The sequence below is a fragment of the Cygnus olor genome, chromosome 4, assembly GCF_009769625.2.
Source record: "Cygnus olor isolate bCygOlo1 chromosome 4, bCygOlo1.pri.v2, whole genome shotgun sequence".
In the NCBI taxonomy this organism is placed as follows: Eukaryota; Metazoa; Chordata; class Aves; order Anseriformes; family Anatidae; genus Cygnus; species Cygnus olor.
This window is the reverse complement of record NC_049172.1, coordinates 69,378,749-69,394,562: the sequence shown is the minus strand read 5'-3', so window position 1 is coordinate 69,394,562 and position 15,814 is coordinate 69,378,749. Positions and strand designations below refer to the sequence as shown.

Below are 15,814 nucleotides of genomic sequence, written 5' to 3'. Positions count from 1 at the left end.
GTAGACTTCTGCCCGCCAGCCTGATGGCCAGTTGAGGAATAATAACAGTAAAACATCATTGTCCAAGGTCCCAGTTAGGCAAAGGGCTCAGGCACTTCAGCGCACGTTGGAGTACTTTGTAGAGGTCCTCAGTTTAGGTCCTGTTTATTGTTTAGCCATGGGTATATAAATTGAAACTTGAAAAGCTGTTTAAAGAATTGAGATTAAAACCATCAGTAACGTTCTCCTTTTAAGTTGCCGCTCCTTCAAATTTCCAGATATTACATACAGTTGATGGGAATAAAGTCAGTAGGACTGAAGTGTATATTTAACGGGCATCAGATATCTGCTGGAGACCAGCTGGGGAGATTGAGGGCAGAGATGTCAAAATGAAGGTGTCAGGAACAAGATGTGAGGCTCCTTTCCACAGGAAGCTACCTTGTCACTTTGTCATTAACACGGGTTCATTATGGTTTTAAGAAAAGAATGACTTCCTTTAAATGGCTAAACAGTACAGTTTGGTTTGGGCTTGTTTCTGTTTGATAGGTTTACGATACAAAAGCCGAAACATACAAGTCTTGATCATTGGGCAAACAGCTCAGGTAAAACTGTGTGTTTTGTATGGAGGAATGGTGCAACTGCGTGGGGTTTGTTTTCCAGTAGATTAAATTAGCAACAACTTCCATCCGAGTCAACAAATGAAGATCAGTAGCCAGCCATGCAAGTGCAAAGCTGTATACGGGGCTTTTTGATCAGAAGCCAAAGTTGGTACCATTGAAAAAGCCCAAAGAAGGGAGGCAAAACCCTGAAATGAACATTTAAAACAGAAAATTCCTGTTTACCTGGTGCTGCACGTTTCTTTTTTTCAACCATATTTCTCCAAGGATCTCCCAGCTGGGAAGAGACTGCGGGCAAACAGCATCATAGCAGGGGTGATGGAGATGCTGGTGCTCCTTCGTCTTTCTCTTTTTATTAAAAGTGTATATTTCCAAGGGAAAATCTTTTCATTAAAAATAATATATATTAAAAAGAAACCCTTAACTGCATGAAGACCACAGCATTCTGGCCAAAACCAAAAATATTTGAGTTGGAATTGCCGCCAGGGTGTTAGGGAAAGGTGCCTTGTGACCCCAATGTGTGTGGGCTTTGCCTACTGCGGGATGATACCTCCCATGAAATACCACATTTGCAGCCCCCTAGAATTCATCGATCTTACCATGTAAGACTATCAACTGAAGCATTTTTGTATTTTTAACGTTCCACAAGTATGAAAACTTGCATGACAAGAGGAGAAAAGTAATACATTTTTCTTTTATAACCTGTTCCAATTCTTCCACTTAATAGCAAAGAGCAACTTGAAGACAGTGCCCCATAATCAGGTGTTCTGAGCTGCTGAAATGTTGGTTTGACAGTTGAACTCTAATTATGCATGTGCTTGAGCTGCAAAATTAGGATTTCTATCCATATCTGATTACTATCAGAGGTAAAGTTGGACCACCTGTGGGCTGCCTGAATTTGGATCATGGGAGTAGGTCCAGACTGGTCTGTTTTGCATTACTTCTTACTTGTTAATTGGGTAATCTTAGCACCAGAGAGTCTTCTCTGTGGATTAGGATCCTGTGCACTACATAGTGTACAAAACCAAGAAGAGTTGTGTGTGGTGGAGCACATCTCAGAGCTGGTAGAAGCCAGAAAGAAACAGATGGAGCATTGCAAAGTGAAAATGTTGGTTAGCATAGACAAAGCAGGAAACCAGTGCTCATGCTGTTCATATAGGGGGTTGAGGGCAGCTGGGGAGGGATGAGTCTTCTTTTTCAAACTGGTGTAAAAGAGGAAGAAATTATTATATGTCTAAAGTGAGTTTATATGTCACTGCAAAATGAGTCTGAGAACCATCAGACCCAGGAATCACACTTTCAACATGCCTTGTGTTCCTTCTTGGGAAGACTTCTGAGTCTGAACCTTTCCTTTTGTCGTTACTCTACAAAACTCCCCAGCCCACAGCAGGATTCCCTGTCATCACTAGTGTAACAGGCTGCTGCAGCTGGTAGGTAGGCTGATCTGAAGGATTTCACGTTTCATGTTCAGTCTTTGGTTCTGCACACCTTCATTGCACAGAGCAGAGAGCTAGTGGGTGGGAACATTATTTTAGCTATTCCAGCTTGTCTGCTGTCCACCCTTCTGCCTTGTTTCCTTCAGCCCTCAGAGGCTGCCTTCGGGCCACCCAGAGTCACTTGAGAAATTGGGTTAATCCCTATTCCTGCTCCTTGCTGAGTCCTACAGCACTTGTGGATAGTCTCATAGGAATAGGGAAGTCAAGATCCAGAGACCAAACTATTCTTCTCACACGCTTATTTCTGCCAGATCACCACCCACATGCAACGTTGTATGTTGCAATGACCCTGCAAAGAGATCTGTGCTGTATTTTGTGATGCACCTGGTGGGGTGTTCATGTTCTGGTCCCTACAGCATTGAAGCAATCTCTACAGATCAGCCAGAGACCTGACTGCGTTGTGCAGAGCTGTGTTTCTGCATTACTGCCTGCTTGGGAGGGGTGCACAAGTTTCAACTCTGTCAAGAAGGAGCTCTGGGTACATAGAAGCATCTGTAGGGCAAATAGAAGATAAATTTTGTTTTGACATGCTCTTTTGTTTTCTGATACCCGCTCTTACTCATTTCCATGTCTTCTTCCCTTTGCAGAATACTTGAGGAGTGAGACCGCCTTTCTGGAAGAGTTGGTGTTTGGAAGCGGAGATACCATTGAACTTTCCTGCAACACCCAAGGCTCTTCTGTGTCAGTTTTCTGGTTTAAAGATGGTATTGGGATTGCACCTACCAACAGAACTCATATTGGACAAAAACTGTTGAAGATAATCAATGTGTCTTATGATGACTCGGGGCTCTACAGTTGCAAGCCAAGGCATTCCAACGAGGTCCTGGGAAACTTTACAGTCAGAGTTACAGGTACGTGCAGAAATACGGCTGTTTCACCTTTTTTTTTTTTTTTTTTTTGTATTTTTGCCCCTTCACACGTTCAGCGCAGCTGGTGCTTTGCAGTGTTTTGCCATACTTGGTAGGTCTTTACCTCCCCAGCAATTCCTGGCAGTAATTAGTCTAGCAAAACAAAAAAACAATCAAAGAATGCTTGCGCGTCTGTACCAAGTGGTAAAACTTGATGTTAAGATAGAGACTTGGAAATGGTGCTGGTCAGATTAAACCTCAGATTCTTCTTAACACTCAAATAGATGCAATGCTACATGTGCCTTTGAAGTCTTTAGTGAGTGAACTGTGGCTCAGGGAAGTTCAGTGACTTTTTCTACCTTATGTGGCAAATCAGTGGCAAAATTGGATGTCAAAGCTGGAGGTTCCTGAACACTGTATCCCTATTTTAGCTGATAAATGTCGCTTCCCTCCACCTCAGTTATTGCAAGTGACTAGTTCGTTTCAGAAGTAGCTTATCTGCAGACTGCATATCTAGAATATGTGCTTCATCAGAGGTACTTACTGCAAACCATATATTGCGAGCAAGTGATGCGTTAGCACAGCACATGCTGTCATTTGCTTGGCCATATTTTCCATGATGGGGACAGTAGGACAGAACAGCTACAAGCTGTCCAAGCTTGGATCACTCAACAGAGGGTGCCAGAAAAAAATGTTGTTCCCAGATAGCTAACAAATAACGTTAAGACCATCTTCATGATTTCACATTGCTGCACTGGTAGAAGGTTGCTGTTTTCACATTGCTGCACTGGTTTGTCACTGAGAGCTGATAAAAAGCCTCCTAATCACACAGACTAAAGGCCTGAATTTTCAGAAGAATTAACCCCTTGTGGATCTAAGGTTTTGAAAACTTTCCTTCCCGTGTGCTGTTGGAACCTTCTCAAGTATTCCCAACACAGTAGGTCATTGCCTCCAAAAGCTGAGTTCCCTCAAAAAGCAAGGGGCTCCATTTGAAAACCAAACACAGAGATGTCTGTGATAGCAAATCACATCCACTCCATAAAGGTCTTTCTCTTGCCAGAAATAGGATTTTGTGTAAGTGAGAGAATCAAACCATCGTGAGAATAAAAGCTCGTTTCAGCAAGCCTTCACCAACATCTGCTTTTCATTGAACGTTACTGGAGATTGCTGTGAATGCTTCAAGGTCATATCAATTAAATGGTTAAAGAAGTATTTGGCCCTTGAAAGGCTTTCTTTAACTAGGTAGGATTATTGGGACTATCCAAGGAACTGCAGGTTGTTAGAAATGTTACTCTCTTTTTTTAAGTGACATTAAAATGCTTTTGAGTTCAAGGGGCAGCAGGGAGGCAGAAGAGGGCAGCTGGTTACACATTCAAATGAAACAGCTGCCAGCCCCAAAAGTTTGTAAAGTGAGAAATTGTTTTAATAGTGGAAGGGCTGATAATCCTCTGCTTTTAGAAAGTTTAAGCCCCTGTGTTTTTCCTCTTCTCTAATAATAGCTAATAACAGCTTAAGAACAAGCGAGTAACCTGAACCTGCTTTCTGACAGCATTACGAGTCTTTGATTCTATTAGCCCACTGTCATTACCACCAAAGTGCTGGTAATGTGGGAGTCTTCATTTTAGTTGTCAGCAGCACTTGTTTCAAACTTTGAAGCCCTGCTCGGTGTGGCAATAGTGGCGCCTCTCATACGCTCAGATATTTCTTCATAATTGTTATTGATTGCTCAGTGTTCCGCTGCGGAGAGGAGATTGTTATCTGAGATCTGTGGTTTGCGTTCCCACTTCTTAAAGGTAACACCAGCGATTAGCTCAGATGTCTCGTTGGGTGTTTATGTGGATATCTGATGTACGGGGCTGGAGTTGTTCTCTTTGTTAAACTGGGTTAAATCCGTACTAATGAACTGGAATTGCTCTGATCTGTACCCGTAAGTGAGCAAAGGAGGCTGGCTTGACAAGATGTAATACTCAAAGCAGCTGATAGACACCTAAGTCCCTTTTTGAGAGCTGCTTCCAGATCCTATCAGGATTTTCCAGTTTGGGACCATGAGTTCTGAGTTCGCAGCAAACCAGCTCTTCTGCTACAACTTTGTGTGCCCAGTGAGATGGCTGATGCTGAAGGTAGAGCAAGGAGATGCTGGAGCGGGCATTTCAGGGCTTTTCCAGGTGGGCATGCTGTGTGACCATGCTGGCAGGACACACTTCTGTCCCTGCAGACCCTTCTGGGGGGTGTTCAGGTGGCAGGTACAAACCAAGGTGGTTATGGACTGATTGCACAGAGCTGGTGGCAGCATTAGGAAGCATCAGGTACCTGAGAAGGGAGAAGCTGCTACTCTAAACTGAAAAAAACCAGTCTGATTAGTAACAGGCTTTGATTTATTTAAAATGCCTCCAATGACAGACATGGGCTTGATTGCTTTACTAGTTCACAAGAAGAAATGTACTGCCCTCTTAAAGCACGAGCACTTGATGTGAATCACAACTGAAGACTGCATGCCCAAACTGATCTCCAGGCCTGTTGGCAGAAGCTCTGCTTCTGCAGCCATTTCATGCACGCCCTTTGGATTTAGTGGCCGAGCAGCACCCCTGGGATGAGCAGCATGGGCTGCAGGCTGGTATCAGCAAAAAGAACTTTCAAAGTGCCCAAGACCAAGCTCCTCAAGCCGAGTGACTAAAACTGTTAAGCCCTTCCTGCTCATAAAGGAAGCCCTTTCAGAATAGCATCTAACCGTTTTTGCTGATGCCAGTAGGTGTTGTCTTATGGAAAGGATTACAGGTTCAGTGAATGATTAACAAATAGCTGACACATTTTTGGTCATTTTTTGAAGGTGTTTTTTTAGTAATCTGAATAGGAGCGTAGCTCTGAGCACGGGGTAGTCTTAAAACCCAAGCTGCAGAGCTCATATGAAACACAAGCAAGGTCAAAAACTCTCCCTCGATCTTGTGCAAACATTTTGAATTGGTTTAAAAATTGATTCTGCTGCCCTGGTCACGATTGGTTCATTTGAAACCAGAAGTAAACTGTAATCACGTGTTAATATAGAGGTAACCGAATCTCAGAGTGCAGGGCTGAGAATGTACTCGTTCATCTGTCGATGCTGGTGGGTATTTGGCAAGGTTTCTGCCTTCACCAGGACTTGAGTAAACCTGCTGGTTCTGCTGAAACACCTAAAGAGCCACTTGACTTTCAGCAAGCCCCGTGGCATTTCCCTGGATCTGCTGCCAGCAGGACCTTAGCCGTGGATCTGCAGTTAGATACGTGCTTCACGTCTGCCCTGAGTCCGTGCCAAAGAGAGGGTGCAAAGCACGATGCGCGACTGCAAGCTGGTGCAGGGAGCTGGTTCCTGGGTTACTTGCTGCTGTGTGCAGTGAGTATCTTTGGAAGTTCCTTCCAGATTCTGCAGAGAAGTGATTTTTGTTATTACCTTTCCTGTCCCTTTTGGTTTTTACCTCCGAGCTTTTTGTCGCTGGGCCGGTTAGAGAATGGCAGAAAACTCAAGTGCATCTTGGTAGGAAGGAGTCTTGGTCTGAATCAGTGTTTTGCTTTTCTGGCCACATGTCGTACACTCATAAAGTTTCCTGTTTTCTTGTGCTTCGTGCCAAGTGCTTTTACCTCTGTCTCAGAATATAAAGGCTGCTGCATTGTTAGCATTTTGCCTTTATTTTAAAAAGAAATTCCTGGAGATTATATAAAGTCAGAGACGCTAAATCTTCCACACACTGAATTGTACTAAATTGCATAAAACTAAATCAAACACTAAGCTGCTATTTTATCATGGGATTTACATTTACAGTAGTTGTTCAGGGGCATGGAGGGGGATGGAGGCTTCATTGTGGACAGCTTGGAGAAGGTGAGATGTTAGACCACATCAAGAGAATGGGTACAGGAAGCTTTAGAGAGATACTGATGGAAAATTCCCACCTGTTAACCTGTATTCAGTTACAGCCTTGAGGTGCCTCTGTAGAAGGAATATAACTGAAGGCAGCTGGGTCAAGGAGTAGCCAGCAAAGTATCTATCTGGAGAGAGGTTCGATTACAGGGGGAAGTTTTAAAAGCCTTGGTCTGAGTAGTTTAGCAAGGAATTAACACAGGGAGATATAGCAGGGATATGCTGAGCTAAAAGAACAGTACAGAGAAAGTGAATTAGAAATGCTGACCTGTCGTTTTGAGACTTGGTGAAATAAAAAGTCTTCAGAGTGAACGCTGGGAAAAAAAAAAAAGCGGGGAGAGCTTGTTCTGCAAAAATAAATCTCCCCTTTTGGAATTGCTTTTGTATTTAGGAGGAGAGAGCATTTTGCACATGGAACGGTAGTTGGCACTGGAGCCCTGCTCTCCAGTGGCAGAGCACTGGCAAATTCATGCCCCCCTCTCCTAGTTTGGAAAGCTCCTGGCTGGTCATCCCAGGCTGGTGGAGGTACAGGGGAGGGAGACACATCACTCAGATGTCCTCCCTCACTAGAGGACTGGCACCAGCAGCCTCATCCAATGCAGTATCCCCATGTGCCATCTTTTTTCTGCTTCATTTCTTTCCTCTTCTCCTCCTAGATTCGCCTTCCTCAGGTGATGATGAAGATGACGATGATGAGTCAGAAGATACAGGTAATTTGTTTTTATGAGATACAGAGATCTTTCCTTTAAAAGAGATGTGGCTGCCATGTGGAGTAGCTCACCTGGGTATATGCCTAGACTGACGGCAGCTCTTTGTCACATTGAAATTGGTGTCCTTAGGACAGGGGTGCAAACTCTTTGCACCAGGCAGCAGAAATTTAGAAATAGATGCCAGAGTGGTAGAGCTGCTCCAGTATCTTACTGATATTTGATTTTTCAGATGCTTGATTCTGTGAGTTTGACTTGACGAACTCTAGCTATAAATTCTCCTTGCAGGTAGAATCCATCCAAGCCCTCTCTGTCATTGCTTTTTTCACTGTGCTGAAGTTACACCTTGCAGTTACACGTCGCAAACCTTAGCCTGCTTTATTTTTAGCAGGTTTAATTCTGGTCCTTACAAGCATCTTGGCTGGAGGCAGAGGCAGCTCGGAGAATAAAATTCATGCTAGCCAAGCACCAAATTTACTGCTGCCGTAAGCAGGAGCAACCCCTTTGGCTTTCCTGGCTTTTTCTTTAACTCGCATGGGGAAGGGAGCCCCAGAACAGAGCCTCAGTGCTTTTTACACTGAGTCTCTTTCAATCCCAGTGCTTGTTTCTTTAAGTGCAATATCATTAATCAGGATCATTACGTGCTTCATAGGCGTTAGTGTTGTGTTTTATTATGCTCTTTATATTTCTGCAAAGCGAGCTGCCTGTGCATATGTGTTTTTAATAAATAAATGTCTTGCATTTGAACTCCAAATCAGCTATGTACGTTGGCAGAAGTTCAACATGACTGGAAAATTTCTTCTGCCCATAGCGTTGGAGGACTCTTTAAAACAGGTCTCCCACTGTAATAAATTTGTGCCGCTGTGTCGTGCAGTATGTGGACAGTAATTGTGAGGTGTAGTGCCAGGCAACCCATCGGCAGCAGTTAGTGGTTTTCTGATAGCTTCTAATTACGGGCTGGATCCCGCACGTTGAAGAGCACCTTTGCAGAGGTGCTCAGCGCTCCCGATGCCTGTTGAAGCCTGCTGGAGACATGGGAAGGGTCAGTTTTGGTCAGGGTTTGCTCTTGCTACAGAGCAACTTCTGATGAGCACAATTAATCGCTCTGTGCTTTTTTTAATGTGGTTTGTAGTAAACTTCATCTCTTAGCAACAGGTATCACAAAACACGGGCTGTTTTATGGTACAGAAAGACACGTTTTTCTTCACGGAGAGGGAAAACACACGTTTTGCCACATGTATTTATAGCCTGTATTCTGGGTCTTCTTGACTTCAAGGCTGTCTCTTTTTTTAGACCCGAAGGTAACCACTGGCTTTGCTTAAAGGTCTTGCTATAAAAAGTTGGATTCTCTTTTGCTTTAAAAACAGTTGATTAGCTTCAAATGCCAGAGCGATGAAGCCTCGTGGTGTGCGGTGACATGAATGTACTTTATGTTGCTTTGTTTAATGTCGGACCCCCCAAGTTAACATTGGCAGATCTTCTGTTGAGTGTGGGGAGCTGTGTATTAACCCCAGCGGCACCACCACTGGGACATCTCACTGGGGACAAGGGCTGCTCAACCATCCCGAGCAGGATGCGTGGGTATAGCTGGTGCCATGTCCTGTGGACTGCTCAAATGCCTGTGTCCTCCATTTCTTGTGGCAAAAAGTACCCTAATGAGGTGTGCGAGCCATTGCCTGCCCATCAGACATGCCCACAGTCAGGAGTTAGAGCACTGAGAGCAATAAACATGCCTCTCACGCAAAAGCAAAATACAACTAAGAGTTGTTCTTATGCAGAGGGAGATAATGTGTCCAGGACTGCCTTACTGCGTGTTGCCACGTTTTGTACATCACTGAGTAATAATTTCTCCAGGCCCCTTGTGATGCTATGTGAATTTTCTGGCTTGCTTGTGTTGTTCAAGAGTTTTTAAGCCTCATATTTACAGAGAGGGACTTGGAGAGACAACAGTAGTAGTGGTATGAGTTTGAAGCCAATCTCATTAATTTTGGAGATTTCACCCAAGATTGTTGAAACCCAAGCTGGAAATATCAAAGCTGGGGGATGAGAAGAAGTTTCACCTAGCAGAAACGAAGTATTTGGCCCAGAAGCCCTTGGAGAGCGTGGAGACAGCATCCCTTAGAGATGGGTGGCCAAAGAGAAGAAAGAGGAACCTCAGCAGCTTCAAATCATCATCCCATTTGTTGCAGCCTTGTCACGAACTGCGATCCGCCTTTGCAAAAAGAGGCTTTCCAGTACCTCTGTTCTCTACAGCTGTTTTTCCTGGCCCCAGAACAAAAACCAAACTCCCTTTTCACACAGTGCTCTTCTGCCCCAGTGCTCCCTACTCCTCTGTATCTGTTTGTTTGGAGCCCCTGCTGCGTAGCCCCAGCACCTTCAAAGAGCCCCTATAATCTCCAGTTAAATCTGGCTGTGTACTCGGAGGTGTCAGCTGGGGAAATTACACAATTAGAGTCGATTCTGTCTGCTGCAGAATTTTGTGGCAGCTCCTAATTGCTAAATGAGCGCTCGGCTGTATTAATTATTCCAAGTATCGCTCTCAGTTTTTTAATTGGTCATTCCAGGCGGATGGGTGGCCGGTGTCTTTGACAAACAAAACGGACGGTCAGGCTTAGTGCTCGATGATGGGAAAGGGCCGGCAACAGTGTTTGCGGATCCCTTTTTTCACACCTGCACATGCAGAATCATTGCTTTTAATTAATTTAGAGAGAGTGGCTCTGAATTTTTTTTTTTGCTGTCTTTCATCCTTCCTCACTCCCAAAACTCTCTGGAGCTTTGCAAGCTTTGTGTGAACAGAAGAGTTGAGCAAAAAATTTCACTCCTTTAAAAAGTGGTAATGAAGGGACTCAGAGGGCACAGTAAACCAAAAGCGCTGATGTTTTTGTTCGCCACTCCTGAGCGTGAGAACAAAGTCACCATTTTGAATGCACGGACACATTTTTTCCAGTTCCAGTTCGCTGTGCGTGATGCCCTGGTTGTTGGATGCTTGGCATGTTAGCCCAGGGTGCCAAGCCCCGAGTCGCATGGGAGAGCACCCAAACGGAGGGGATGCACTCAGGGAAGCAGCCCTTTCTAACAGCAGGATGGAGGAGCGCATCCTGCTTTTGCTCCATATGGAGGATATCCCCAGATACTCAGGAAAACAAGCAGCAGGTTATAGAGCTGCCCTTCTCTGCAGCGACACGTGGGGACTTTTCTGGCAGTGCCTGGCCTCTCTCTGAGCCCTCTCCTCAGTCCCAGGAAAAGTATGTGAAGTCCTCAGGAAGTCCGGGTGTGTGAGACATGCAGGTCTTGGCTGTTTTTCTAAGATATTGGAAAGTGAATGGCTGCTCCCGTTTAGCCCATGTTATCATGCAGTATTTGAGGCCCACCCCAGATGTGCAGTTTGTTCACAGCAAGCTTTGTTTCACCTGGAATTTTGCAGGAGCACAGTTGCATGGACTCCTTTTGCTTTCGTTTCTGCCAGCTGCACACCTCTCTGGTGTGAGCCCAGCAAGAAAAGATCCTTAAACAGTTTTGTTTTTTTAAAAGATGCCTAGGTATACATGCCACGGGTGAGCACCACATTCCTCTGATACATGGAGCTGACTGACAGGAGTCACAGCACGTTGTGCAAGGCATTTTGAGGGCAGATGCAAGGCCTTAATATTGATTTTTGCCCCCTGGAAAGGCTGTGACACTACTGAGGCACCTGTGTCCAGCCATCCAGCTGCAGAGGTGTGAAAGCATGAGATGCAGCAGCAACGCACCCAGACACCAAAGGGAAACCAGGCCACGTGGAGTGCGTTAGCAGGTGCTAAAATGGTGCATGCTTTAGGTGAGCCATATGAGCCTGCCTGCAAAGTCTCTGGAGCTGAAATGCCATGAACTGAAGAGCCCTTGAACCCTTTGAGCTGCGGAGGTGGGTTGCACGGCAGTGAGCTTTGCCACCAAACATCTATGGGATTCATCCCAGCAGAAGCAGCCCCCTCTGTGACCCCTCCCCAAGGGCTGTCAAAAAAAATCCCCTCTTTGTGCGGGTGGATCCAAGGCAATATTTTGCTCTGTGTTTGCTGTAATTGTCCTTGTAATACTTGCAGGGCAGGGGGGAATCCGCTGGAAGGGCTGGGTGTTGGTGCTTGCCAGCATCCTCTCGGCTCTTCTCTAAACCCAGGCTTACGTTACGACAAATGAGGGAAATCCCGGTTCTGCAGAAGCAAACAGGCGAATGCCCGCTTGTTTCCCACCTGCCTGGGATGTGTCATTAAAATTGAATATTGAATTTCCAGCTGGGAAGAGAGGAGGCCACTCCTAATTGGAGGCAGACGATGTAAAACTCTCCATCGGGCCTGCTTCGTTGTGCTAGGCCTGCCTGGCTGTGCTTATCAAATGCCTTCAAAACCCATAATCCTCGTGCTACCCTGGGAATACAGAGTGCTGTGACGTGTTTCTGTCTGAGCAATGTTTGTGTTGCACTTTTGTGTCTGGTCTGTGGTTTTTAAAGCAAGATGGGGTCACCACTGCCCTACCTGGAGCAGGTAGGAACCAGACATGTCAGGGCCGACTGCGCTGGTGAATGCTGGAGAGAGGGAACAGCTCGGGTGCAGCTCCGAGAGGCTTGAAAGGAGAGGGAAAACCTTGTACACCCTTGTAATGAAGAGGAAGGGGCTACAGAGGCATCACTGAGGTGGAGCTGTGATCCTGAGTGGTGTTTCTGAGCCCCTCATCCCTGGAAGTGCTCAAGGCCCGGCTGGATGGGGCTTTGGGCAACCTGGTCTGGTGGAAGGTGTCCCTGCCCATGGCAGAGAGTTGGAATAGGATGCACTTTAGGGTCCCTTCCAACCCAAACCATTCTGTGATTCTGTGATCTTCACCACTGCGGGAGAGGCTGGCAGCGATGCTCTCCCAGCAGCTTTGGTGGCTGCCATGTTTTCCAAGACAGGTCTTTCAGGACCAGCACCTTCGGTTTGTCTTGGCCAGAAGCACGCAGGGCTCTTCAGCCAGTGGGTTTGGGTACTCTGTGTTGGTGGGTGCTTCCTTCCCATGCACTGGCTACACTCCTTGGCCTCCTCTTTGCTATTTTCCTAAGCACACACCGTGTGCCCCCATCTCCCTTCAGCCTCGGTGCAGGGCATGGAGCTGGTAGGGCAAGCAGCCTGAGTGCAGCTCTGCAGTGTTTCCTTAAGCAGAAATGAAAGCTTGGGAGGCTTGTTTTTAGAACTTTCTCTTTCTTTCTTTCCAGAATAATAAGTTTGCTGCCGCTGCTGCCTTAATTTGGAGTTAATATGTAATGTTTGTAATGATGCCAAGAAACATTGCTGTACTTAAGGCAGATTATAAAAAGTATCTCATGCTAACACTGGTATTTTAAAACTTATCCCTGTTCAAAGGTAACATGAATCTTTAAAACTAAAATCACTTGAACTTTAAGAACATAAACATGATAAACCAGTTTGGCACTGTCTTTTTTTCCTTTCCTTCCCTTAAGGAGGCTGCACTATGTTTGTGCTCACTGAGGAGCAAAATTTTCCAAAGCACTCAGCTAATACTTTTTCTCTGCTCCCTTACTGGCCCATCAGCATTTTTTTACAGTTCCAACATCTTTCTGCTGTTCATGCTTCTTGACTACTATTGTCCCAAAGGTACATCTGTATCTTTTTACACACTGAGGCCAAACCCTCACCCTGATCTGGGATAGCTCTCCCTGCTGATTTAAGAGCAGCTACTCTAGACTTATACCGGCATTACCAAGACAAGAACCTGGTCATGAACTTTTCATCACAAACCTAAAATGCAAACACCCTGTCTACGTCTATAAGAGTCATTTAGCTGGAAAGCATTTCTGTGTCATTTATCTTAACTGCAGCAGGTAGCAATTTAACTGTCACTCCGCACATGCCAAAGCCTCCTCAAATGCATCTGCTCACCAGCTGATATCCTCTGCAGCAGAAACGGGCCTGTTCAGCTTGTTCTTTTTCTCAGGTGTCCCCTTCTGGACCCGGCCAGATAAGATGGAGAAGAAGCTGCTGGCAGTTCCCGCCGCCAACACCGTTCGCTTCCGATGTCCGGCGGGTGGCAACCCAACTCCCTCCATCTACTGGCTGAAGAACGGCAAAGAGTTCAAGGGAGAGCATAGGATTGGGGGCATCAAGGTAAGGCCTCGGTTTGGATCTGTGACTTTGTCAAGTTTTCTACTGACTGGAGGAAATTGTATTTCACTGTAATTAACGTTGGTACATGTAAGAGCGTGGTCCCAGCTTCACAGGAATGGGGATGTTTCTGGCAGTCCAAGCAATTGCTCGACACCAAAGTGTTAGATAGGGCTGCTGTCCATTGGGATTCAGGGCTTAATTCCCTCTGAGTTTGTCTATATTGGCCATTCAGGGCTTAGGTAGAAAAGAGGCTGAGTTTATGGGTGCGTTGTGGACAGCAACGAGAAAGTAATAATACTCCTAACTTCTGGAAATCAGCCCAGTGCATTCAGATGTGCATGACCAAGCCATAGCTACTCCCAGCTTTCAAGGAAAAATGACTCTGTGTTGTTTGAAGGTGTGGGAAGGTCCTCACCAAAGAGCTGGACTGCTGTGTTGGTGGTCATTAACATTCTTGTGGTATAAATCATTGACCCTTGGTCAAGTGTTGGATTACCCTGTTTTGAGAGTAATAGCATCTGCTCCTTGGCTTCTTCCTTCTCCCTCTTCCCTTTCTACCATAAGGTGTTCTGAAAAATGTTCTTGCTCAAGTGTGTTCTGGAAAATGTTCTTGCTCAAGTGGACACCAAAAGTGCACTCAAATGACCAAATTATCTAGAAGTTTCTGTGCTACTGTACATGACAAATGAGAGGACTTTAACAAGAAAATCTGCTGCTCTGATTTTGTTGTTGTTGTTGTTCCTTTGTCCCCTTGAGGTCACGATCAAACATATCTGGGGAGCATAAAGCTGGCAGTAGCAGGTTAGAACAATACCAGAGCAGCAGGAAGGACTCCTGAGCAGGCATTTTCAGCCTGCACTCTGCCAGCCCTGGCGTCTCCCTGGGCTGCTGGTGAGGAAAGAAGGTGGTTTTTCAAAAGACACCTTCATCAGTACCTTAAATAGCTCTGTGCTGATGCCTACCACATCTGTAATGCTGTGAAAGGGGGCTAGGCATGCGGAGCGTGCAGGGCTCCAGAAACCAGAAAAGGATTTGAAAAAGTCTTCCCTCCCCGCTGCTTTTGGGCTGTTGCTTTCCTGTTAGCTCAGGCCTGTTCCTGAAAGAGCCTATTGTGGTTGTTTCAGAGAAGCCTTTGAAGGTCCCTCCTCAGCCCTGTCCCCGTTCCAGCCTGGATGAGGCTGAGGACACACTTGCTTTTAGATCTGAAAATTTAAGGAGAGAAAAGACTCCTGTCTGTAAACAGTCTTACAGCAGATAACAGTTACAAAGCACAAGCATCTTTTACTAATTGCACGCTGTAAGGATCATCATGAAATGTTTTCAGGCTTGCGTGCGCTGTTTGAACTGCTTTTTACAAGACTATGTGACATCAGCTGCACTAAATTATGCTTGCAGAATAAAATCTAAAGCTGAAAGCAATTCCCCTACCCACTTCCCGGTGGTTTTAATCTATCCTTGAGTTTAAATTGACACATTTCATCCTCTGCAACACAGTAGTGAGTCTTTGGCATCGCTGTGCTTTGTTTCTCTAGGGGCACCTTCCAGCAACAAGCCAATGCTTAAAGTGCTGTTGAAGGCAACGTCAGGCCAATTACAGCAAGATTGGTTTAAACTCTCTGTCTGTCTAGGTATAGTTCTTTGTCCCTTTCCTGATATAAAGACATCTTTCTCTCTCTGTAATTTTCCTTCTCTTATTTGCTCGCTTTTGCTCTTGAGCCACGGTTAGATGTAAGTAGTCTAATGTAAATCTCATCCAATATAAATAATACTGATAGATATCAACCAAGATTTGAACCAGAAAAAGCAATCGAAAACCTCTTCACTATTTCATGTATTTAAGATTTAAATTCCCTGTTACAACTTAGCTTCATAACAGGATTAGGCAGCTTGAAAAGAATGGGCAAGATCCAGATCTGGCAGAGTTTGGTTGGCTTGCTTCATCTCAAGATCTGGTCTTAACCCAGAAATCTTTGAGCTGGGAATTTTCTCATTTGTTCTCAGTGTGCGGAAGAGTTTAAACATTGATTGTGAAAGGACTGTGGTCAGCAGATGAAAGCTGACCACTGTTCCACTTCTGCCTCTCGCAAATGGCATTTAGATCCTATGTGATTGTCAGAGCCCTTTGTAAAGTCTGCAAGAGAGAAGGG

General features: G+C 45.2%; 1 protein-coding gene across 6 annotated transcripts in view; it reads left to right on the top strand.

Annotated features, from left to right (window-relative positions):
• The window catches only part of FGFR3 (fibroblast growth factor receptor 3), a 55,875-nt gene that overhangs the window by 17,589 nt on the left and 22,472 nt on the right, over positions 1 to 15,814 (top strand). For all 6 annotated transcript variants that reach the window (XM_040555659.1, XM_040555658.1, XM_040555657.1 and 3 more), the window contains exons 3-5: positions 2,680 to 2,943; positions 7,486 to 7,539; positions 13,498 to 13,667. In XM_040555659.1, the coding sequence (XP_040411593.1) occupies positions 2,680 to 2,943; positions 7,486 to 7,539; positions 13,498 to 13,667 (488 nt within the window). The remainder of the gene's footprint in view (positions 1 to 2,679; positions 2,944 to 7,485; positions 7,540 to 13,497; positions 13,668 to 15,814) is intronic.